General features: G+C 38.3%; 1 protein-coding gene across 1 annotated transcript in view; it reads left to right on the top strand.

Moving 5' to 3' along the window:
• Positions 1-17,498, top strand: part of adgrb2 (adhesion G protein-coupled receptor B2) — a 536,693-nt gene extending 519,195 nt beyond the window's left edge. Inside the window, exons 36-37 of the mRNA XM_062030114.1 lie at positions 10,832-10,885; positions 16,608-17,498. Of these exons, the coding sequence (XP_061886098.1) occupies positions 10,832-10,885; positions 16,608-16,784 (231 nt within the window). The 3' untranslated portion in view covers positions 16,785-17,498. The remainder of the gene's footprint in view (positions 1-10,831; positions 10,886-16,607) is intronic.
• Positions 17,499-25,122: the final 7,624 nt, after the last annotated feature.

Raw genomic sequence — 25,122 nt, forward strand, 5'->3', positions numbered from 1 at the left:
ATAAGTGTTATAATGAAGGTAACACATGATGTAAGTGTCTATATTAGCTATATTAGCCTACTATCAAAATGACTTTAAAAGTCTTATATAAGTGTTATAATGAAGACAACACATGATGTAAGTGTCTATATTAGCCTACTATCAAAATGACTTTAAAAGTCTTATATACGTGTTATAATGAAGACAACACATGACGCAAGTGTCTGTATTAGTTTAAAAAAAAATGAAGACAACACATAATGTGTCTATATTAGCCTACTATCAACATGACTTAAAAAGTCTTACGTAAGTGTTTTAATAAAGCTAACACAAGTGTCTATATGAGCTATGTTAGCCTACTTTCAAAATTACTTTAAACGTCTTATATAAATGTTATAATGAAGACAACACATGATGTAAGTGTCTATATTAGCTGTATTAGCCTAGTATCAAAATTACTTTAAAAGTCGTATATAAGTGTTATAATGAAGACAACACATGATGTAAGTGATATTAGCCTACTATCAAAATGACTTTAAAAGTCTTATATACGTGTTATAATGAAGACAACACATGACGTAAGTGTCTGTATTAGTTTAAAAAAAACTAAGACAACACATGATGTGTATATTAGCCTACTATCAACATGACTTAAAAAGTCTTACGTGTTTTAATAAAGATAACACAAGTGTCTGTATGAGCTATGTTAGCCTACTATCAAAATGACTTTAAAATTCTTATATAAATGTTATAATGAAGGCAACACATAATGTAAGTGTCTATATTAGCTATATTAGCCTACTATCAAAATTACTTTAAAAGTCTTATATACGTAAGTGTTATAATGAAGGCAACACATGACATAAGTGTCTATAATAGCCTACTATCAAAATGACTTTAAAAGTCTTATATAAGTGTTATAATGAAGGCAACACATGATGTAAGTGTCTATAATAGCCTACTATCAAAATGACTTTAAAAGTCTTACATAAGTGTTATAATGAAGGCAACACATGATGTAAGTGTCTATATTAGCTATATTAGCCTACTATCAAAATGACTTTAAAAGTCTTATGTACGTAAGTGTTATAATGAAGGCAACACATGACATAAGTGTCTATATTAGCTATAATAGCCTACTATCAAAATGACTTTAAAGTCTTATATAAGTGTTATAATGAAGACAACACATGACATAAGTGTCTATATTAGCTATATTAGCCTACTATCAAAATGACTTTAAAGTCTTATATAAGTGTTATAATGAAGACAACACATGACATAAGTGTCTATATTAGCTATAATAGCCTACTATCAAAATGACTTTAAAAGTCTTATATACGTAAGTGTTATAATGAAGGCAACACATGACATAAGTGTCTATATTAGCTATAATAGCCTACTATCAAAATGACTTTAAAGTCTTATATACGTAAGTGTTATAATGAAGGCAACACATGACATAAGGGTCTATATTAGCTATAATAGCCTACTATCAAAATGACTTTAAAGTCTTATATAAGTGTTATAATGAAGACAACACATGATGTAAGTGTCTATATTAGCTATAATAGCCTACTATCAAAATGACTTTAAAAGTCTTATATAATTGTTATAATCCATCCATCCATTTTCTACCGCTTGTCCCGTTGGGGTCGCGGGGGTGCTGGAGCCTGAAGGCATCAAATGATGTAAGTGTCTATATTAGCTCTATTAGCCTACTATCAAAATGACTCTGCGCTCAATTCGATGAGAGGAAAAAAACATTGTAGCTAGTATTGATGTTATTTAAAGCCAGATAAAGGTTGCAGTTAAATAAAGCAGGAGTGAGCGTCCCAGTAAACAAACTAAAGACTTTATAAACAAGTTGTGACAATGTTCGTGACACACCGCCTGCTGCATGTTTCCTCGCCTCATTAACTCTCCGTCACAGCAGGACGCCGTGGTGAGAAAATGAAAGCAACATCAAATATTTTTCCTCCTTTGCTGTATACTTTAAGTGTGGCACAAATGCGTCCATCTGCAATATTGTCCACACCTGTCGCCGTCTAACGGCAGTGCGGAAGTGAAGCGAGGGAAATAAAGTGAAAGGAAGCGCTCGGCTCCGTTTAATCAAAGGAGAAATCTCCTGGAGCTAGGGCCGTGTGGTTTTGTCCAACAAAACAGCGCTGGTGGCGCACATGCAGCGACTTCCTTTCCAGGAAGTAAGCAGTGTTGCCTAAAATGTGTTAATGAATGACGGTTTTTCGATCATTAAAAATGTAAACGGTATTACGCACCGTCTGGAATTTTCCCGTGGTTTGTCATTATACGGTTTATACCTGCTCAGTGTCCGCCCTGTGATGGGTAGGTCGTGAGTTCAAACCCCGGCCGAGTCATACCAAAGACTATAAAAATGAGAGCCATTACCTCCCTGCTTGGCACTCAGCATCAAGGGTTGGAATTGGGGGTTAAATCACCAAATAATTTCCGGGCGCGGCCACCGCTGCTGCTCACTGCTCCCCTCACCTCCCAGGTTTGATCAAGGGTGATGGGTCAAATGCAGAGGATCATTTCACCACACCTAGTGTGTGTGTGACAATCACTGGTATTTTTTAACTTTAACTTTACCGTTACATCCCTGCCTGCGTTGTTAGCCGCCTCTTTCTGGCAGTTTTTCATTGTTTAGAACACACAGAAAAGGGAAAGTGGTGTGTTTGTTCCTGTCTAACTTAGGGATTGTGGATGATGGGCAACATTGCAATGAAAAAAAGTGCAGTTTTCTTTTTCAATGATATTTCTATCCACTGAAAAGCACAGAAACCGTATTGAGCCGAATATAGGGCGACCTTTTCAGGACCAGGTTTTTTTTGTACAGTATGTATCATTTTGCTTCAAATCAGGGGTGTCCAAACTAAAGCCCGCGGGCCAACTGCGGCCCACCAGCGTCTTCAATTTGGCCCACAAGATGTCATGAGTTCAATAAAGCATCGCACTGCGCTTTAAAATGACTCTTAAACAACAAGCAGTCTCTTAATGCGACAGATTTTCTGCCATCTTGTGCACAATGTGAGTACCGTATTTTTCCGACTGTAAGGCGCACTTAAAGGCCTACTGAAAGCCACTACTAAGAGATACGTGTAGATCGCATTAGGACTGCTCAGTGGCCTTGTGGTTCGTGTCCGCCCTGAGATCGGTAGGTTGTGAGTTCAAACCCCGGCTCAGTCATACCAAAGACTATACAAATGGGAGCCATTACCTCATTGGTATCAAGGGTTGGAATTGGAAGTTAAATCACCAAAATGATTCCGGAGCGCGGCCACCGCTGCTGCTCACTGCTCTCCTCACCTCCCAGGGTGGTGGAACAAGGGGATTGGTCAAATACAGAGAATTGTGTCACCACACCTAGTGTGTGTGTGACTATCAGTGGTATTTTAACTTTAATATGACTCAAGTAAACAACACCAAAATTTTGTATACGTTCCATTGAAAATATAGAACATTACACACGCTTCTCAAAAATCCATCAAACTGTTTTAGTAGGACTTCGGTAAGCTATGAAGCCACACCACTTGATGGATTGTACTGTGCTTCAACATAGGAGTATTATTATTATTATTATTATTATTTTTTTCCTCTGCCACATGTAGTTTTATTGAGCAGCTGTGTATATCTTGCGTAAGAATCTCACCACAGTTTTTGAGGGTGAACAGCGGGTGGTCAGTGGGCAGAGGTTCGGGGACGGTCACGTCGAGACCCGCCCCCGCAATCTGATGGGTGGAGAGCGCCTCGTACAGGTGGTCCTGGTTCACCACGCCGCCTCTGCTGGTGTTGATGAAGATGGAGGTGCTCTTCATCTTGGAGAAAAGCTAACATAGGAGTATTATTATGGTGTGTGTCTAAGGTAAGACATATTATCTGGCGTTTTGTTGCGCAATATTATGCAAAAGCAACTTTTCTTACCTTCTGGTACCTGCTGATCTGTATTTGGGATCTGCATAGGTCTTGAAAATTTGCGTGCGTCCGCCTATGTAGTCCGTGTCGACGCCGTAGTCGATAATCTTCTTCTTTTTCTCTATCTTCTTGTTATGTGACATTCATCCATTCATCATTTCTAATGTAAAGTAGTGTAAAGTTCTTACTTATATCTGTCAGTAAACTCGCCATGAAAGCGCTAAAACATACCGGTGTAGTGACTTTACATTATTCACCCAAGGAACTTAAGTTATTAGAGAGTTCCGGTCGGACGTTTTTTTACGGGACACATTTCCATACTTGTTGTTGCACTAGTGAGCCACGGATGAGGAGATGCTGCTCCGTTATTGATTGAAGTAAAGTCTGAATGTCATTAAAACAGTTAGCGCCATCTTTTGACACTTCTTCCACTGCCGTCCTTGCACGCGGAGAAGACGCTGTCGACGGTGAGCCACGTAAATAAGACCGCCCACAAAACGGCGCATCCTGAAGCGACTGTCAGAAAGCGACTTGAAGACGATGTGTAAAACATCATCTATGCAACATTTTGACCAAAGAACCACCATTACATGTTATGTAGACCAGTGGTCCCCAACCACCGGGCCACGGCCCGGTACCGGTCCGCACAAGAAATTTAAAAAAAATAAAATAAAAATAAACTTTTTTTTATTTTTTTATTAAATCAACATAAAAAACACAATATATACATTATATATCAATATAGATCAATACAGTCTGCAGGGATACAGTCCGTAAGCACACATGATTGTATTTCTTTATGGGGAAAAAAAAAAAAACGGTCTGTGGGACAAATTTTCAAGCGTTGACCGGTCCGCAGCTACAAAAATGTTGGGGACCACTGATGTAGACCACAAGGAAGTCTTTTACATTTAGAAAAAAAATAAGTAATAATGTGCGCCCTGTAATCCGGTGCACCTTTTGTATGAAAATAAACATGACTAGACCCGCTCATCGGCAGTGTGCCTTATAACACGGTGTGCCCTATGGTCCGGAAAATACGGTAAACCAGATAAATGACCCTTGAATGTACTTCCAAAAATTAGCACAGCATCGACTTATACAACACAATCCAAACAACCTTCCCGAGTCATGGTGCAAGAGAAAGTCAAAAGGTTTGGACACTCCTGTCTTACCCTTTTAAGGCCCAAGCTGTTTGTTTACATGCTTTTTTAATTTCTCTTTGCTATTTGGGCATATTGGACCCTAATTAGAATAAAAACTAAGAATCATCTTTTGATATGATGTACTTAGTCCATAAGTACACAAACGTGTACTTCGTGTTTAGTGACATGCTAATTCTTATTTTTACACTTTTTTCCAAATTCCATTGTATGTTGTACTCTTCTGACACCACCAGATGGCAGTATAAGTGTCCACATAAGTGGCCATAAGACCCCAATTCAGTAGTGTACACAATTTTGGAAATAAGAGCTAAAAGGTGCTGTCCACGCATGTGGCCACTAAGCCTTTAGAGGTGTTAATTAAACTAATGTCAGTGAAATAACACCTGGTACATTGCAATAAAAATAGCATAATATGTCTTTATATCATAACTCCCTCTCTGCTTTTTGAGACCGACAGTGAGTGACACGAAGAAAAGCTCTGACTACCTTGGATGAAGTTATTTAGCGACTTTTGTTGGACATTTTTTTTACAGTATTTAAAACTCCCCTGGACTTCTTTCTGTGGGTTTATTTTAGTAATATCTCATATCGAGCAAAGACAGAGTGATACTTAAATAATAGAAAAGAGAAGTTTGCATGGATATCATTGCCGTCATCGATAAGGGAATTTTTATTTTTATTTTTTTAAAGATCCTCAAAAACATGACCTAGCGTGTATCCGCCAGACAAGGACGTTGAAATAATCTCTAAACGGTGGACATTTATCCATGAAAATATAGAGAAGCTGCTGATGTTGTGTTTGACAGAAAAGCCTATAAACTAAGGAAAACAATTCAATATTTACTAATCATTTTGTAATCATCTCAGCGCATTTAATTTGCTTTATGAGCTGAGATAGGCTCCAGCACCCCCCGCCACCCCAAAAGGGACAAGCGGTAGAAAATGGATGGGTGGACACCCTGCCCCATCTTTTCTTGGAGTCAGTGCGCGACTCGCTAGATTTGGGGCTACACCAGGGGTCACCAACCTTTTTGAAAGCAAGAGCTACTTCTTGGGTACTGATTAATGCGAAGGGCTACCAGTTTGATACACACTTAAATTAATTGCCAGAAATAGCCAATTTGCTCAATTTACCTTTAACTCTATGTTATTAGTAATAATTAATGACATTTACACTTAATTGAACGGTTTAAAAGAGGAGAAAACACGAAAAAAATTACAATTAAATTTTGAAACATAGTTTATGTTCAATTTCGACTCTTTAAAATTCAAAATTCAACCGAAAAAAAGAAGAGAAAAACTAGCTAACTCAAATCTTTTTATGGAACATCATTAGTAATTTTTCCTGATTAAGATTAATTTTAGAATTTTGATGACATGTTTTAAATAGGTTAAAATCCAATCTACACTTTGTAAGAATATATAACAAATTGGACCAAGCTATATTTCTAACAAAGACAAATCATTATTTCTTCTAGATTTTCCAGAACAAAAATTTTAAAAGAAATTCAAAAGACTCTGAAATAAGATTTAAATTTGATTCTACAGATTTTCTAGATTTGCCAGAATATTTTTTTTTAATTTTAATAATAATAAGTTTGAAGAAATATTTCACAAATATTCTTCGTCGAAAAAACAGAAGCTAAAATGAAGAATTAAATAAAAATGTTTTTATTATTCTTTACAATAAAAAAAATAAATTTACTTGAACATTGATTTAAATTGTCAGGAAAGAAGATGAAGGAATTTAAAAGGTAAAAAGGTATGTGTGTTTAAAAATCCTAAAATCATTTTTAAGGTTGTATTTTTTCTCTAAAATTGTCTGTCTGAAAGTTATAAGAAGCAAAGTAAAAACATTTATTTAAACAAGTGAAGACCAAGTCTTTAAAATATTTTCTTGGATTTTCAAATTCTGTTTGAGTTTTGTCTCTCTTAGAATTAAAAATGTCGGGCAAAGCGAGACCAGCTTGCTAGTAAATAAATAAAATTTAAAAAAATAGAAGCAGCTCACTGGTAAGTGCTGCTATTTGAGCTATTTTTAGAACAGGCCAGTGGGCTACTCATCTGGTCCTTACGGGCGACCTGGTGCCCGCGGGCACCTCGTTGGTGACCCCTGGGCTACACACACGCCTTGTAGTGGAATATTCCGAAGCATATTCCCTGTGCACGTGTCAAGACGCCTGAAACAAGTCCTGGGCCTCTTCAGTTGATGCTTTTAAGCACAGGCTTCCAGAAATGCAGCAATCAGACAGGAAGTGGGCAGTTAGAGTCGGAGCAAGCCGTGCACTGGCTAAATGACGTCTTTCCACACAAGATGGGAGGATGAGTGGTCGGAAATTGCCAATGTGGGATCTACGAAAAATGACGTTTCCAAGCATCAATCGAGATGATCATCTCATCTCTCGTGGCAACTCGGAGTAAAGCTTGAGCATAAATGACCACTAAAGTCAAAGGTCCTTCTGGTTTACATGTGGAAATGTCCACTTAAAAGATGATTATTTACCACAGTAGTTGTTTTGAATAAAATGACACGAGGCTCAGTCAAGACCTTTTACTTGAAGCAGCAGAACATTGACTTCTCAAATATGCCGTAATGGCGTGTTATTCAGACGAATGCATTCCATTATGGTCCTCAACCACCGGTCTGGGGACCGGCACCGGTTCGTGATGCACAGAGACATTAAATCATTTATAACCGACCAGATTTTCTCCTACTTAACTTTGGCCAGACACACCAGTAAGCTTGTTCATAGAAGTATTATAAAACTATCAATCGGAGGTCGCCATTTGCTATATTTGTTACATGGCACAATGCACATTAGGGTTGTACGGTACACCGGCATTAGTATAGTATTGCGATACTAATTAATCATATTCGGTACTATACCGCCTCTAAAAATAACCGGTCCCCCATCCCCCGCCCAACCCCCCGGCGATGGTCGCTTTTTGCAGCACATTACTTTAGATGAAAAAGCGGTACCACTTTTATTTTCCCAGTAAAATTCTGGTGACTGAGCCACTAAATTTTAGAAGAAACATGTTTTCCATAAATTGGCCGCACCAGACTATATAAGCCGCAGATATATTTTTAAGATATGTTGTGAAATGAGTTATTTACACACAAATATTTTGTAAATGTTTATTTATATACCTTAATTGTTTCCAAACGGTGTCTGTAACACGGCAGTAAAATGGCTGATCAAACATAACAGAAGTCATCGTTATGGACCCACTAGCCGCGCAAGCTAGCTCTCCAATCAGCTAAACAGACTCAATAACTCCACAGTGACGTTTTGGTGAATTTTTTTAAATGTAGAATCGATGGTGGCTTTTTGCAGCACATTACTTTCATGAAAAACGGTACCGCTTTTATTTTCTCAGTAAAATTCTGGCGACTGAGCCACTAAATTTTAGAAGAAAAATGTTTTCCATAAATTATACGTTTTGAAATGAGTTATTTACACACAAATATTTTGTAAATGTTTATTGTTTTTTGTTTCCAAACGGTGTCTGTAACAAGGCAGTAAAACGACTGATCAAACAAAACATAAGTCATCGTTTTGGACCCACGAGCTGCGCAAGCTAGCTCTCCAATCAGCTAAACAGACTCAATAACTCCACTGTGACATTTTGGTGAGTTTTTATTTTTATTTTTTTAATGTAAAATCAATGGCCATTTTTTGCAGCACATTACTTTAGATGAAAAAGTGGTACTGCATTTATTTTCCCATTAAAATTTTGGTGACTGAGCCACTAAATTGTAGAAGAATTTTTTTTCCATAAATTAGCCACACCAGACTTATAAGCCGCAGATATATACATTGTGAAATTAGTTATTTACGCAGAAGTATTCTTTAAAAGTTTATTTACATACCTTAATTGTTTCCAAACATTGTCTGTAACACGGCAGTAAAACGGCTGATCAAAAAAAACAGAAGTCATCGTTATGGACCCACTAGCTGCGCAAGCTAGCTCTCCAATCAGCTAAACAGACTCAATAACTCCACAGTGACGTTTTGGTGAATTTTTTTAAATGTAGAATCGATGGTCTCTTTTTGCAGCACATTACTTTCATGAAAAACGGTACCGCTTTTATTTTCTCAGTAAAATTCTGGCGACTGAGCCACTACATTTTAGAAGAAAAATGTTTTCCATAAATTATACGTTTTGAAATTAGTTATTTACACACAAATATTTTGTAAATGTTTTTTTTTTTTTGTTTCCAAATGGTGTCTGTAACAAGGCAGTAAAACGGCTGATCAAACAAAACACAAGTCATCGTTATGGGCCCACGAGCTGCGCAAGCTAGCTCTCCAATCAGCTAAACAGACTCAATAACTCCACTGTGACATTTTGGTGAGTTTTTATTTTTATTTTTTAATGTAAAATCAATGGCCGCTTTTTGCAGCACATTACTTTAGATGAAAAAGTGGTACTGCATTTATTTTCCCATTAAAATTTTGGTGACTGAGCCACTAAATTGCAGAAGAATTTTTTTTTTCATAAATTAGCCACACCAGACTTATAAGCCGCAGATATATACATTGTGAAATTAGTTATTTACGCAGAAGTATTCTGTAAAAGTTTATTTACATACCTTAATTGTTTCCAAACATTGTCTGTAACACAGCAGTAAAACGGCTGATCAAAAAAAACAGAAGTCATCGTTATGGACCCACTAGCTGCGCAAGCTAGCTCTCCAATCAGCTAAACAGACTCAATAACTCCACGGTGACGTTTTGGTGAATTTTTTTAAATGTAGAATCGATGGTCTCTTTTTGCAGCACATTACTTTACATGAAAAATGGTACCGCTTTTATTTTCCCAGTAAAATTCTGGTGACTGAGCCACTAAATTTTAGAAGGAAAATGTTTTCCATAAACTTATACGTTTTGAAATGAGTTATTTACACACAAATATTTTGTAAATGTTTATTGTTTTTTGTTTCCAAACGGTGTCTGTAACAAGGCAGTAAAACGGCTGATCAAACAAAACAGAAGTCATCGTTATGGACCCACGAGCTGCGCAAGCTAGCTCTCCAATTAGCTAAACAGACTCAATAACTCCACTGTGACGTTTTGGTGAATTTTTTTAAATGTAGAATCGATGGTCTCTTTTTGCAGCACATTACTTTACATGAAAAACGGTACCGCTTTTATTTTCCCAGTAAAATTCTGGTGACTGAGCCACAAAATTTTAGAAGAAAAATGTTTTCCATAAACTTATATGTTTTGAAATGAGTTATTTACACACAAATATTTAGTAAATGTTTATTTACATACCTTAATTGTTTCCAAACTGTCAAGGCAGTAAAACGGCTGATCAAACAAAACAGAAGTCATCGTCATGGACCCACTAGCTGCGGAAGCTAGCTCTCATTTTGGTGATTTTTTTTTTTTTTTAATGTAAAATCGATGGTCGCTTTTTGCAGCACATTCCTTTAGATGAATAAGTGGTCTGTTTTTTTCCCCCAGTAAAAATCTGGTGACTGAGCCGCCATTTTTTCAGCAAGTAAAGTAAAGAGGATCATGATCCTGATCCTGATTATCGATCACGTAATCGCCCAGCCCTACGTTCTCCTCATAGTCGGCTTGAAGAAGAAGGTGGAAGGACCATCTTGTTTATTTCTTGGCAGAGTTGTCAGTGACTTTGATTTCCTTCTCTTTCTACTTTTTTTTGTTGTTGTTTGTTTTGTTTCCTTCCTTCTCCATCTCCCTCTTTGGTCGCCCTCTCCTCCCTCTCCATGGCCGCAGAGGGAAACGCCATGGAGCATTTCGTCTGCTGGAGGTGAAAAGAACTCATCCAGTGTAAGTAGAGGGCTTTCTGGCAGGGACGTGGCAAAAAAACGGGGGGATGAGCTGGCGCTTTTGGGCGTGGAGGAACAGAGGCCCCGCGTAGACGGCGACAGGCGGGAGTGACACAATCGCGTTAGCCCGCTCTCCCGGGGACGGAGCCGCGGCTTAGCGGCCGCATTACAGAACGCTCCTTCGCCAGCAGTTAGCATGCAAATTGGCTCCCAGATTATGCCTCTTGCATCCACTGTCGGAATGTGACGCGTTTAGAATGATAATCAGGCAGACATCGCCCCCTGGAGCTCTGCTGATGATCGTCACACTTGTGTGGTGTTGCTCGTGTCTCAGGTGACAGGATAGACCGGGATTAAGCGAGTGCAAAGAGGAAGTTTTACAGGCGTAAGAAAGGCCGTGGTTGGTGAATTGGCTCTGTCAAGGAATCCTATTAAGATGTTTGTGCATGTCAAAACTGCTCCGCCATCACAAACACTCCTTTTAAGTCCTCCCTCGTGTCTCTGCGGCACATCTGCACCTCGTTATCTCCGCACGCTAACGAGTGACATTTGAATAATGGCCCATATCTGATGCATAATGTTAACCCCCCCCCCCTCCCCCGACATGCATTTTACATGCGTGTGGAAGGGCGGGGGTGGACACATGCACTCATGCTGTTCCGAGTGTCTGGGAAGTGGTCCCAATTTTTAGCATGTTGCTGCTTTCCGGGAGATTGGACGAGTTCGGACCTAGCTGTTTTGTCAGGCGTGACTTCCAGGGCCGCCCCTCCTTATACGTATATCACGCGTAGTGCGCTGGACCACTTTTGTGTGGAAAAGCGTGTCAGTTCATGAATGACAGGGCGATTAATAGTGGTGCACAAAAACATTGATTCACATCCCGATGGCGATTCATATTCATCGCCATTCTAAATCGACTCTGAAATTTCCCCCAAAAAATAAAATTTTCCAATTTGTGATTTTTCGTTGTGTAAGAATTTGGTTAAAAAAAAAGTTTATAGGCCATCTGTAAGGAGATTTTCTGACCTTGAACCTGTTTTGAAAAAAGTTCATTATAATTATTATGTATATTAACTTGATGCGAGAATCCAGGGCCGCCCCTCCTTATACGTAGATCAAGCAGGACCACTTTTGTGTGAAAAAGCGTGTCAGTTCATGAATGACAGGGCGATTAATAGTGGTGCGCAAAAAAATTGATTCACATCCAAATGGCGTTTGTTATTCATCGCGATTCTAAATCAACTCAGAAATAAAAAATTCAAAAAAATAATAATTTTATTTTTCGTTTGTTTAAGAATTCGGTTTAAAAAAAAAGTTTAAAGGCCATCTCCAAAAAAAATTCACATCCAAATGGCGATTCTTATTCATCGCGATTCTAAATCGACTCACAAATTTCAAAAATAGATTTAAAAAAATTTTAAAAAATTGTGATTTTTCGTTTGTGTAAGAATTTGGTAAAAAAAAAGTTTAGAGGTCATCTCCATGCAACCAGAAGGAGATTTTCTGACCTTTAACCTGTTTTGAAATATTTTCATGTTAATTATTATATAAATGAACTTGTTTCGAGAATCCATGGCCGCCCCTCCTTATACGTAGATCGCGCGTAGTGCGCAGACCACTTTTGTGTGAAAAAGCGTGTCAGTTCATGAATTACAGGGCGCTGAATAGTGGTGCACAAAAAATGTATTCACATCCAAATGGCGTTTCTTATTTATCGCGATTCTAAATCAACTCAGAAATAAAATTCAACAAATTTAAATTTGTGATTTTTCGTTTGTTTAAGAATCTGGTAAAAAAAAAAAAAAGTTTATAGGCCATTTCCATGCAACCAGAAGGAGATTTTCTGACCTTTCACCTGTTTTGAAAAAATGTCATTATAATTATTATGTAAATTAACTTGTTGCGAGAATCCAGGGCCGCCCCTCCTTATACGTATATTACGCATAGTGCGCAGGACCACTTTTGTGTGAAAAAGCGTGTCAGTTCATGAATGGCAGGGCGATTAATAGTGGTGCGCAAAAAATGTATTCACATCCCAATGGTGATTCTTATTCATTGCGATTCTAAATCGACTCAGAAATAAAAAATAAAACAAATTAAAATTTGTGATTTTTCGTTTGTTTAAGAATTTGTTAAAAAAAACAAACTTAATAGGCCATCTCCATGCAACCAGAAAGAGATTTTCTGATCTTTAACCTGTTTTGAAAAAATGTCATTATAATTATTATGTAAATGAACTTGTTGCAAGAATCCAGGGCCGCCCCTCCTTATACGTAAATCACGCGTAGTGCGCAGGACCCCTTTTGTGTGAAAAAGCGTGTCAGTTCATGAATGACAGGGCGACTAATAGTGGTGCACAAAAACATTATTCACATCCAAATGGCGTTTCATATTCATCGCCATTCTAAATCGACTCAGACATTTCAAAAATAGATTAAAAATAAATAAAATTTCTTATTTTTCGTTTGTGTAAGAATTAGGTAAAAAAAAAAAAAGTTAATAGGCCATCTCCATGCAAGCAGAAGGAGATATTCTGACCTTTAAATTTATTTGAGTTATTAAAAAACTACAACTTGGTTAAAAGCTTTTAGTGTGTACTTTTTGAGCATATTCAACAATAGGGCAATAATATTAGTAACGGTGATCATTTTGATCACGATAACTTTATTTCGCCATATTATTTATTGCTTTGTTTGTGTATATATGAGGGTCCTCAGCCCCCTTCGTAACTGACATAGAACCTATTTTATTGCTTTTGGTTGTGATTTTTACTCAAGTCCAAAATTTAGTTTTTTTTATAATTAGTTTTTGTTATTTAACTTGGATGTTTAAAATTCCAATAACAATGTTAAAATTTACGAGAATACAACTCTATTGCATTTAAGTTAAAGTACCAATGATTGTCACACACACACTAGGTGTGGTGAAATTATTCTCTGCATTTGACCCATCACCCTTGATCACCCCCTGGGGGGTGAGGGGAGCAGTGAGCAGCAGCGGTGGCCGCGCCCGGGAATCATTTTTGGTGATTTAACCCCCAATTCCAACCCTTGATGCCAAGCAGGGAGGTAATGGCTCCCATTTTTATAGTCTTTGGTATGACTCGGCCGGGGGTTTGAACTCACAACCTTTGAAGGGTATCCTTGTGTTGTTGTTATGTATTATCATGTCATCAGTAGTTAATTTGGTCTCAAAATAATGTCGACAATAATATTGTTTATTGGCAATCATTTGTAGGTCAGTAAAATTAGTTATCGGCCCAGAAAAGGTGGTTCATATTATTTGTGTGCTGCATATTCCACAACATAACTTATGACACGATGTCATGAATGTGCAGTCAATGAGTGTTTCCATGGTACACACAACTCTTTCATTTAAATATTTAACTAATTCTAATTTTGTCCAAGCAGTCTTAGTAGATCACCTGCAACACACCCACTTAGAGTACTCACACATATTTATTTTTTTTAACTTTGTCCTGATTTTCTTCCATGCATAATGGACAAAAGTATTTGGACAGGCAGTCATACATATTTTGGGTCCCGACTAGAAATGTCCGATTATGGCTTTTTTGCCGATATTCCGATATTGTCTAACTCTTAATTACCGATTCCGATATCAACCGGTACCGATATATACAGTGGTGGAATTAACACATTATTATGCCTAATTTTGTTGTGATGCCCCGCTGGATGCATTAAACAATGTAACAAGGTTTTCCAAAATAAATCAACTCAAGTTATGGAAAAAAATGCCAACATGGCACTGCCATATTTATTATTGAAGTCACAAAGTGCATTATTTTTTTTAACATGCCTCAAAACAGCAGCTTGGAATTTGGGACATGCTCTCCCTGAGATAATCCTGATACCCACTACAACTATGGGAAATACTATACTTTCACTTTCACAAAGTGCATTATTTTTTTTAAACATGCCTCAAAACAACGGCTGCAAAAACAATGAAGGCACACAGCTTCAGTCCAGAGTATACTAGAGTAATAAAGTAAACATTAACATAGTCCTTCTTTAGTGCAAGACTGTGTGGTACTACTTTTTTTCCGTGTTTGCTTTCCATCCATCTTCCGCTTGTATCCATCATGTATCTCCTTATGATTCTTGAAGAGGTGGGAGATCAAATTGCTCGTATTAAAGGAAGACGTCTTGGTTCCGCCTCGCATAACCAACTTTTTGCAGTCATTGCAAATTGCCAGTTTTTTATCAGTCAGAGACACTTTAAAATAATTCCAAACCATGTCGTTAGTCAGTCACCGAGCTTGTTAGCCACGGCTACAGCACCGGCAACAACACACTCTTGTTGTTATGCTGCGCTGAGAGTATGAGGAGGTTAAGGTGGGCGGGGTTGGGCGGGGGGAGGGTGTATATTGTAGCGTCCCGGAAGAGTTAGTGCTGCAAGGGGTTCTGGGTATTTGTTCTGTTGTGTTTATGTTGTTTTACGGTGCGGATGTTCTCCCGAAATGTGTTTGTCATACTTGTTTGGTGTGGGTTCACAGTGTGGCGCATATTTGTAACAGTGTTAAAGTTGTTTATTCGGCCACCCTCAGTGTAATAATAGATGGTAATAATAGATTTTATTTGTAAAAATCACTTTACATTGAGCAAACAACCTAAAAGTGCTACAGTGTATTAAAAATAATAATAATAATAAAAAGATAATAAAAAATAAAAAATACAATAAAAAATAGAACAGCCTAATAGCTAGAACTAGTATGCATATATCTATAAAAAGGCTTTTTTAAAAAAAATAAGGGTTTTTAAGCCTTTTTTAAAAGCATCCACAGTCTGTGGTGCCCTCAGGTGGTCAGGGAGAGCGTTCCACAGACGGGGAGCGGCGGAGTAGAAAGCCCGGTCTCCCATAGTTCGTAGCATTGTCCTCGGAGGTTGGAGGAGGTTAGCCTGTCCGGAGCGGAGGTGTCAAGTGGAGGATTTGGGGGTGAGTAGTACTTTGAGGTAGAGGGGGGCATTTCCATGGAGGCACTGGTGGGTTAGTAGGGAGACTTTGTATTCAATCCTGAGTGGAACAGGAAGCCAGTGAAGGGATTTGAGAATTGGTGTGATATGGTCGTTTTTCCGCACTCTCATCGGGATCCTAGCAGCACTATTTTGTATGTATTGCAGCTTCTGGATGGACCCTCAGTGTGACCTGTATGGCTGTTGACCAAGTATGCGTGGCATTCACTTGTGTGTGTGAAAAGCCGTGGATATTATGTGACTGGGCCAGCACGCAAAGGCAGTGCCTTTAAGGTTTATTGGCGCTCTGTACTTCTCCCTACGTCCGTGTACACAGCGGCGTTTTAAAAAGTCATACATTTTACTTTATGGAACCGATACCGATAATTTCCGATATTAAATTTTAAAGCATTTATCGGCCGATAATATCGGACATCCCTAGTCTCGACCATGAAATGTATTGTCCATCTTCACAAATTGAAGCCGTGCTGGCATTTATATATCACTGCAAAAACTATTTGTGGCTCACACAATAGTGCCATTGGGGGTCCTTCAGTCTGGATGGCGGCTGGACAGTTGCCCGCTTCGTTTTCCCTTCCAATAAATAGGACTCAGCAGATGGTTTGTACAAAATCAACTGCGTTGTCATTGCTTCCTCTCCACACACGCCGTCTGAAATGTGACGAAAACAAAAATTCCTCCACATCTATTATTCACATGCCTCCGTTTGTTTCTGTCCCCCCCGCCCTTCAGGACAAGTCAACCCCGGACGAGCGGACCTCGTGGGACAGCTTCAAGACCATGACCCCTGAGCTGACCATGGTGCCGGGCGAGCAGAAAGACCGCATGGAGCTGCACAATAAGAACTGGGACTCGTCCTCCGCAAACACGCCGGACTCCTCCGAGGGTGACTTCCAGACTGAAGTGTGAGAACACCCCCTTGTACACACACACACACACACACATACTCGGACTTGTGGGGAACAAAAGATGGACTTGACACGCACGTGAGAAGATGGCACACACACACACGAGCGTGCGCGTGTTCCCGATGGATCCTGGGCCCACTTTGTAAAATGGACACGGAGGAGAAGACTGTTCTAAACTATATTTTTCACAGAGACTATTCAAAAGAAAGAACAGAAACTTGGCACGGCGGACGCCATTTTTAAGTCGACTATGTATTTCAGAGAAAATGTTTATCGCGGCCTACAAAATTTCCACAGAAAAAAAAAAAGTTTGATGATTTGCAGAAGAGTGAAGAAAAGATGTTTTTTTTTTTATATAGCGAAGGAAGGGGAAGAAAAGTCTCACTGTTTGCTCCCGCCTCCAAGCACTTTGCTTTCATTTCTTTCCTCGACCCCTCCAATGGACGACCCGCTCAACCTCGCCCTCTTTTTTCCTTACGTTTATATTGTCTTTGATTTTTTGTCCTCCTTCATTTGGGAACAAGCTGCTCACTAACATGTGCCATCCTCTTCCTATTCAGGTCCCACTCCCCCAACAAGTCCCCCGTCTCACACGTGCGCAGTGTTTAACATTGTATTCCACATTTTCTGTCTTTTTCTATGGCTTAATTAAAAAAAAAAAAAGGAAGTCCTCCCATATGGTTTGAAACTTTTAATGAAAAATGATTGAAACAAGCGACCGAGCGAGTTTGTGTTCTGTGCTCAAACCGCTCGAGCGGAATTAAGCTATTTTTCACACGCTTTTCATTATTATTATTTTTGGTGGTTGTTTCATTTCCTGCGAGAATTAACCCATGTGGAAGTGCTTTGGGGGAAAAAAAATGCAATTTAGGACACATACTGCAGATTAACGTGAGCTCGCCCGCTCAGATAATACGTCTGACATGCCGTGCGTCCATTAGGAAAAAGCAAGGATTATGATATTCTTCTGCATCAGTGATGGAATATTAAGCACAATAACAAGGCAAGTTTATTCATGGAGCAGAATTGTTTTGAGGTGATGTTATTGATGCAATGTGCTTTTATTACCCATAGAGTTCTAACCAGAGAGAGGGTGTTGAGATGACTAACATTGGAGTTTTGTTTTGCCTCCACAAGCTGATCCACTCCATGCGGTGACAAAGTGAGTAGTATCAGTGTGCACGTAGAACACGAGGGGCTCCACAATTGACCCCTGAGGAACACCCCTCGCCATTTGTTCTAAGACACAGTTTGCATATCCAACAAAGCACACCCTGTGATATATTATATATTAACATGCTTTTAACCGGGGTGTCCAATGTGCGGCGCAATATTGTCAAGATGGCTACAGTAAGGGACAAGCGGTAGGAAAGGGATCAAATCAAATCAAACAAAATGTTTTTTTTTTTATACTATCTCAAATTAATATGTTTTGCTACTCATAACAACGTTGTCTTTTTTTTGTTAAATATGTTTTTGCAAAATAAAGAAATATCGAAAAGGTTCTAGTGGAAAACTTTTGGACACCTCTGGTTTAGTATGTCACTTGGGGTGCACACGCCATTCACATCGATTCACATCCGAACTGCAATTCTAATTCATCCCCATTCTTAATTCATAAAAGTAAAAAAATTGTTGCGTGTATATGTATATATTTGTGTGTGTGTATATATAATATATTTATATATATATCCATATATATGTTTATATGTATATATACAGTGTATGTATATATATATATATATATATATATATATATATATATATATATATATATATATATATATATATATATATATATATATATATATATATATATATATATGTGTGTGATTACACATATTTAAATGAATATATAGACATATGTATATACATATATATGATGTATGTATTATATATGTGGATATAGATGTATATGTCTATATATGATGTATGTGTGTGTGCATATGTATGTATATATGTGTATATGTATGTATGTATATATATATATTTATGTAATATGTATATGAGTATATATATACATGTATATATGTGTATATATAAGATGTATATTAAAGTTAAAGTACCAATGATTATCTGTATATATGTGTGTGTATATATACATGTATGTGTATATATGTGTGTATATATACATCTATATGTGTCTATATGTGTGTATATACAGTATATACACATGTAGATGTGTATATATGTGTGTGTATATATACATGTATAAGTGTATATATGTGTGTGTACATATACATGTATATGTGTATATAAATGTGTGTGTGTGTGTATATATATATATACATGCATTTGTGTATATGTGTGTGTGTGTATATATATATGTATATATATATATATATATATGTATATATATATATATATATATATATATATATATATATATATATATATACACATGCATATGTGTGTGTGTGTATATGTATACATATATGTGTGTGTGTGCATATATATATATATATATATATATATATATATATATATATATATATATATATATATATATATATATATATATATATATATATATGTGTGTGTATGTATGTGTGTTTGGGTGTGTTGTTTTTTTTTTTTTTAAATCAATTTTGAAAAATTATTTTTTGGGCCATCCTGAAGGAGTTTTTTCTAACCTGTAACTTGTTTTGAAAACGTTTCATGACAAATATTACATTTCAAGAATCGGTTTGAATCGAGAATCGTGTTGAATTTAATCTGAAATGAATCGTCACCCCAGGAATGGGAATCGGATCCAGTGGTCAGGTACACAAGTATTCACACCCCTTATATGTCAATATACAATACTTATATGTGTGAAAGAATGGGCCGCTCTCAGTGATGAAAATGACTGGCCTGCACAGAGTCCTGACCTGAACCCTTTGGAGATGAATTAGAACGGAGTCTGAGAGCCAGGCCTTCTCCACCGACATCAGTGTGTGACCTCACCAATGCGCTTTTGGAAGAATGGTCAAAAATTCCTATAAACACACCCCGCAACCTTGTGGACAGCCTTCCCAGAAGACTCGAAGCTGTAATAGCTGCAAAAGGTGGACCCACATCATATTGAACCCTATGGGTTAAGAATGGGATGGCACTTCAACTTCATATGTGAGTCAAGGCAGGTGGCCAAATACTTTTGGCAATATAGTGTAGCTTACCAAAGTCGTACTAAAACATTTTGATAGATTTTTGAGCGCCGTGTGTAATGTTCTATATTTTCAATGGAACATATACAATTTTGGTGTTGTTTACTTAAGTCATATTGCAGTCTACACCTATCTCTTATGTTTGACTGCCATCTACTGGTCACACTTATCATTACACCATGTACCAAATAAAATGACTTCGAGGTGGTTAAGCACAACCAAAATGATTCCGTACATTAGGCGTACAAGGCGCACTGTCGAGTTTTGAGAAAATGAAATGATTTTAAGTGCGCCTTATAGTCCGAAAAATAGGGTAGGTTAGATATAAATATTGAATATGAGTAAGATTACTAACTCTGTTAATATTTCAGTGGGCCCCTCTGAAGTGGAAAAGTTTGGCCCGAGGCCCTAAAGGTTAAGAACCACTGCTCTAGATGAACTTCAGATCTATATGTTGTTATACGTTTTTTTTGGTTTGTTTTCTTATGTTTTATTCTCTTTAAAAAAAAAAAAAACTTGTTTAATTTTAACGGCAAACACACAAAATAAGCATTTTTCCCCACAAAAAGTGCAATATCTGATTTGAAGTAACAAGCTTGAATAGGCCAATAATTGATTTTTAACCTTTTCATGTTACATTTCAACTGTTTCCTCTGTTATTCCACTTTTTATGTTGTTGTTTTTACAAGTGACTTTGAACACCCCTGTTTTAAGAATAGGAGCGTCTCCAAAGAGTATTTTAGGGCACGGGGCCCGGTCCTGACATTTTCTCACGCAGCCCTCCAACCATCTGTTTGAAGAATCCCTCATGTGGTGGCAGATGGCGCAGACACGAGTGCGGCTCCTCTAACCTTTTGAAGCCCAACAGCAGACTCTTCAGCTTCCATCCTCTCAGAGGTAAACAACCCCCCCCCCCCCCCAAAAAAAAGAGAGGTTTGCCCAGCAAACAGTGAAAAGAGCAATAGGTGAAATATGAAAACATGAAAGAAATCTCTTTTAGACATATCTGGGGAGGAGAAAAACCCACGACGAACCATCCATGCACCCTGTTGCCATGGTAACTTCAGCAGAAAGCAAGAGTTTCATAGTCATGGACTGAGAGAGATCAGGTAAATGGGACCACGAGGTGGTCTCACCTTTTGTCTGGACCACTCCAAAAATATTAACAGTGAATTTGAGTCGTATTCAATAATTATATTTAACCCACTTGGTTTAGAACCTTGTCAAATTAAGTAAAAAAACGTGTTAATCACAAAAATATTCAACGTATAAACCTTAGCTTTATTGGCAATTTCAGGGACAACATTAACATACAATCGTTGTGCTAAAACTAAACAATGTTATTTGAATAAACTGTCAATAAAAGGAAAGTGCAATTGGAAATACAGCTTCACCACTTTAGTCATAATTTTAGCGCTTAATAAACTTCTCTATGACTTCATTGCCAGACTTCTGTTTGTTTGATATTGTCATTACTGCCACAAGTGGTGGAAAGGTGTACTACAACTGCGGCATTCGGCCCTTTGGTTAAGAAACTCTATCCGTCCATCCATTTTCTACCGCTTGTCCCTTTAGTGCAGGGATATTTAACTAAATTGTTTTGGGGGCCACATTTACAGAAAGCCGAGGACCGAACTTCTCTCTTCACAACTGGTCTTATTTTGTAGAGCCAGCGTCCTCTGCAGTGGACATTTGATTTTAGTCTATTTTGTCAGACCTACAGGAGGCCTTTGCTGTTTTGAGGACCTTCCGCTAAAAAGCGAGTCAAAGATCATCTCTTTTGAAGAAGAATCTGCTCTCTCACGAGTTGTTTTAACTGAAGAGCCGCCAGTTGAATAGCCCCAAATGCTGAAAAAGAGAGGACCTAAGATGGAACCTTGAGGAACACCACTAGTGTAACTAAAGGAGTTGACAAAGTAAACGAGCTACAAGAACACCTTATTTGCTTAAATCACATGACAAAAAACATTTGTAATGGCCAAAAAGGAGAGGACTCAAAGGGGTGCCTTGAGGAACGCCTCGGTTATGGGAATCACAAGTTTGGACCCCAAAATGTTGATGCAAGGATCTGCCAAAGTCATATGAATCAGTCCTACACGACTGGATGGAAGGGTTGATGCAGTAGATAACAAATTATATCGTTTGTGTCAGGTTCAAACACTGATGACATCTATTAAACGAGACAAGAAGCAAAGAATTAAACAGAGACAGAATTAAATTTGGCTCAAATTGAGAAGAGACGCCTGGACACTGTACAGTGTCTCAACACGCTCTGGCGAAAGATTGTACGCCACCTCTTTTATTTGGACTTTCCCTGATCACATGGCAACAGCTGTTTCTAAGGGACGTGGGTCGTAAACAGCCATCGCCTTTGGTTACAGAACAGTTCAAAAGAAAAGGTCGTAAACAGTTCACAGAAAAGCTGTGCCTGGAGGGGAGTCTGGTCCTGCTTCCTCTTTGCTTTTGTAGTTCTTGGGTCAAGACAATATCTTTCTGTTGATTACAATACATGAAAGAAACAACACCTTCATGTTGCTTCCCCCCCAACACAGTGGAGTTTTACAGGCCTTCTTCTTGGTAGGTTCAAAGACGGCTTTTGTCTTCTTGCAGGGAACTCATATCAACTCAAAGTTTTGTGATAACTTAGATACGATTCTTCTAACAGTTTGTGTCATTTTCATACATTTCCTTTTTCTTCAATGGATGCACATTTTCTCTTTTCAGCTTTTATTCTTTGTGTTCCACCTGACGGTTTTACAACTTCAACCACACTTTTCCACTGCCGATACAACGCTGACTCGAGTATTGGACAATACCGATACTGAGCCGATGCAACATCAACCCAAGTGATACATTATGTTGTGTATATTACAGTACAGTCCATGCATTATTTTGTGATGGGGAATGTTAGAAAAAGGTGTGACCAAGTGAAATTGATCATAGAACAAAGGTAGGTATGAAAAACACTATTTTTTCCCCCCAGCTGGACTTATACTGTCTTTAGGGTGAAGTAACGCAGTAAGTTGAGTGATGCGGACACGTTTGTTACCGGATACTTTCTAATGTACGTCTGCTGTCACGATCCAGCATAAGTTTATTTTCCAGTCTTCCCTTGTCCTGGTGCGTCTACTTTCTGGTTTTAGTGTTGTGGTTCCTCCATTTGTGGTTCCAGCGCACCTGGTTTCAATCTGTAAGTAGGCCTACCTGAGTTCCTTCTGGTCCACCCGGATTATTGTTTTGTGTCACTTTTTTTATGTTCTGCACGTGCCAGCTATTCGCTACCTTTTTGTTCTTTTCCCCCAGTGGAACTAAACTCTTTTACCTGCTCGCCGCCATTTATCTCTGCATCCCGGGGTCACGACAAGCGCAACCCTGACATCTGCCTTGGAGACTTATGTGTAAGTAACATGTGTCTTTAAATATATGATACTTGTGCTGTTTTGCACTGCAATTTTGTTACAATTAAATAGCGTGTGTGCTTAGCTGTTGCGTAGCTGCTCGCTGTTGTGTTTACCTTTTCGTAAATGCCTTGAGTTAAATGGAAGAAGCTGTGTGTTTGTTGGAGGACATTTAGATGTTCACTGTCTTGCACAATAAACACACTGTATGTCTGTCGGCTGTTGTCGCGATCCCAGGGTGCAGAAAAGGCAAATGTGCAGGCAGAAGGTGGTTAAATTAGAAGAAATGTGACACACGTGTAGCAGGAAACTAGGACTAACGAAGCAGCACTGAAGGCGGGAACACGGTGGAACTAAACAGAACAAATGAGCAATGAGGGAACAGGTGTGTTGGCAGTGCAAGTAAAGGTGCCGTCAACACTGAGACCAAACAGGAAATAGTAACAAAACAAGAGCACCGGAACAGGACAATAAAAGTACCTTTTCAAGTTTTCTTGTAATCAGACCATATTGTCGGTACATTAGATGGAATCTTGACCTGAAAATAAAAGCCCAAACTGTCACATGGTATCATGACCGCTGCAGCACTGCCTGTATCGGAGATTTTAGGTTTTTTGATTGATTGAAACTAGGGATGTCCGATAATATTGGACTGCCGATATTATCGGCCGATTAATGCTTTAAAATGTAATATCGGAAATTATCGGTATCGGTTTCAAAATGATCGGTATCGGTTTCAAAAAGTAAAATTTGTGACTTTTTAAAACGCCGTTGTGTACACAAACGTAGGGAGAAGTACAGAGCACCAATTACCTTTAAAGGCACTTCCTTCGCGTGCCGGCCCAGTCACATAATATCTACAGCTTTTCACGCACACAAGTGAATGTCCTGCATACTTGGTCAACAGCCATACAGGTCACACTGAGGGTGACCGTATAAACAAATTTAACACTGTTACAAATATGCGCCACACTGTGAACCCACACCAAACAAGAATGACAAACACGTTTCGGGAGAACATCCGCACCGTAACACAACATAAACACAACAGAACAAATACCCAGAACCCCTTGCAGCACTAACTCTTCCGGGACGCTACAAAATACACCCCCCGCAACCTCTTACAACCCCGCCCCGCCCCCACAAAAAAATAATGCACTTTGTGACTTCAATAATAAATATGGCAGTGCCATGTTGGCCTTTTTTTCCATAACTTGAGTTGATTTATTTTGGAAAACCTTCGCGGGGCATCACAACAAAATTAGGCATAATAATGTGTTAATTCTACGACTGTATATATCGGTTGATATCGGAATCGGTAATTAAGAGTTGGACAATATCGGATATCGGCAAAAAAGCCATTATCGGACATCTCTAGTTGAAACTTGTATTAGTAGATTGCACAGTACAGTGCATATTCCGTACAATTGACCACTAAATGGTAACACCCGAATACGTTTTTCAACTTGTTTAAGTCGGGGGTCCACGTTAATCAATTCACGGTAAAGCCGGTGCAAGCCGACATAATCAGATATGTTTATACATTTTGATATCAATATGTCTGTTCATGTCCTTCATGTTTTGTTCTTGATTAGCACAAAATAAGTCGAGTTTTAGCATAAACCGTGTGCCTGTAAATTACACCTGACTAACACTTAAATCAGTACGTATGCAGTAATATAACAGAATAATGCAAGAATGACATGAAGGCGCAGCAATGTGCCATCTCACAAGGAAACATAGTATTAAACAAAAGAATCAGTGATAAGTTATCTGTTTTGACGGGGGAATAGGT

The sequence above is a fragment of the Entelurus aequoreus genome, linkage group LG20, assembly GCF_033978785.1.
Source record: "Entelurus aequoreus isolate RoL-2023_Sb linkage group LG20, RoL_Eaeq_v1.1, whole genome shotgun sequence".
NCBI lineage: Eukaryota > Metazoa > Chordata > Actinopteri > Syngnathiformes > Syngnathidae > Entelurus > Entelurus aequoreus.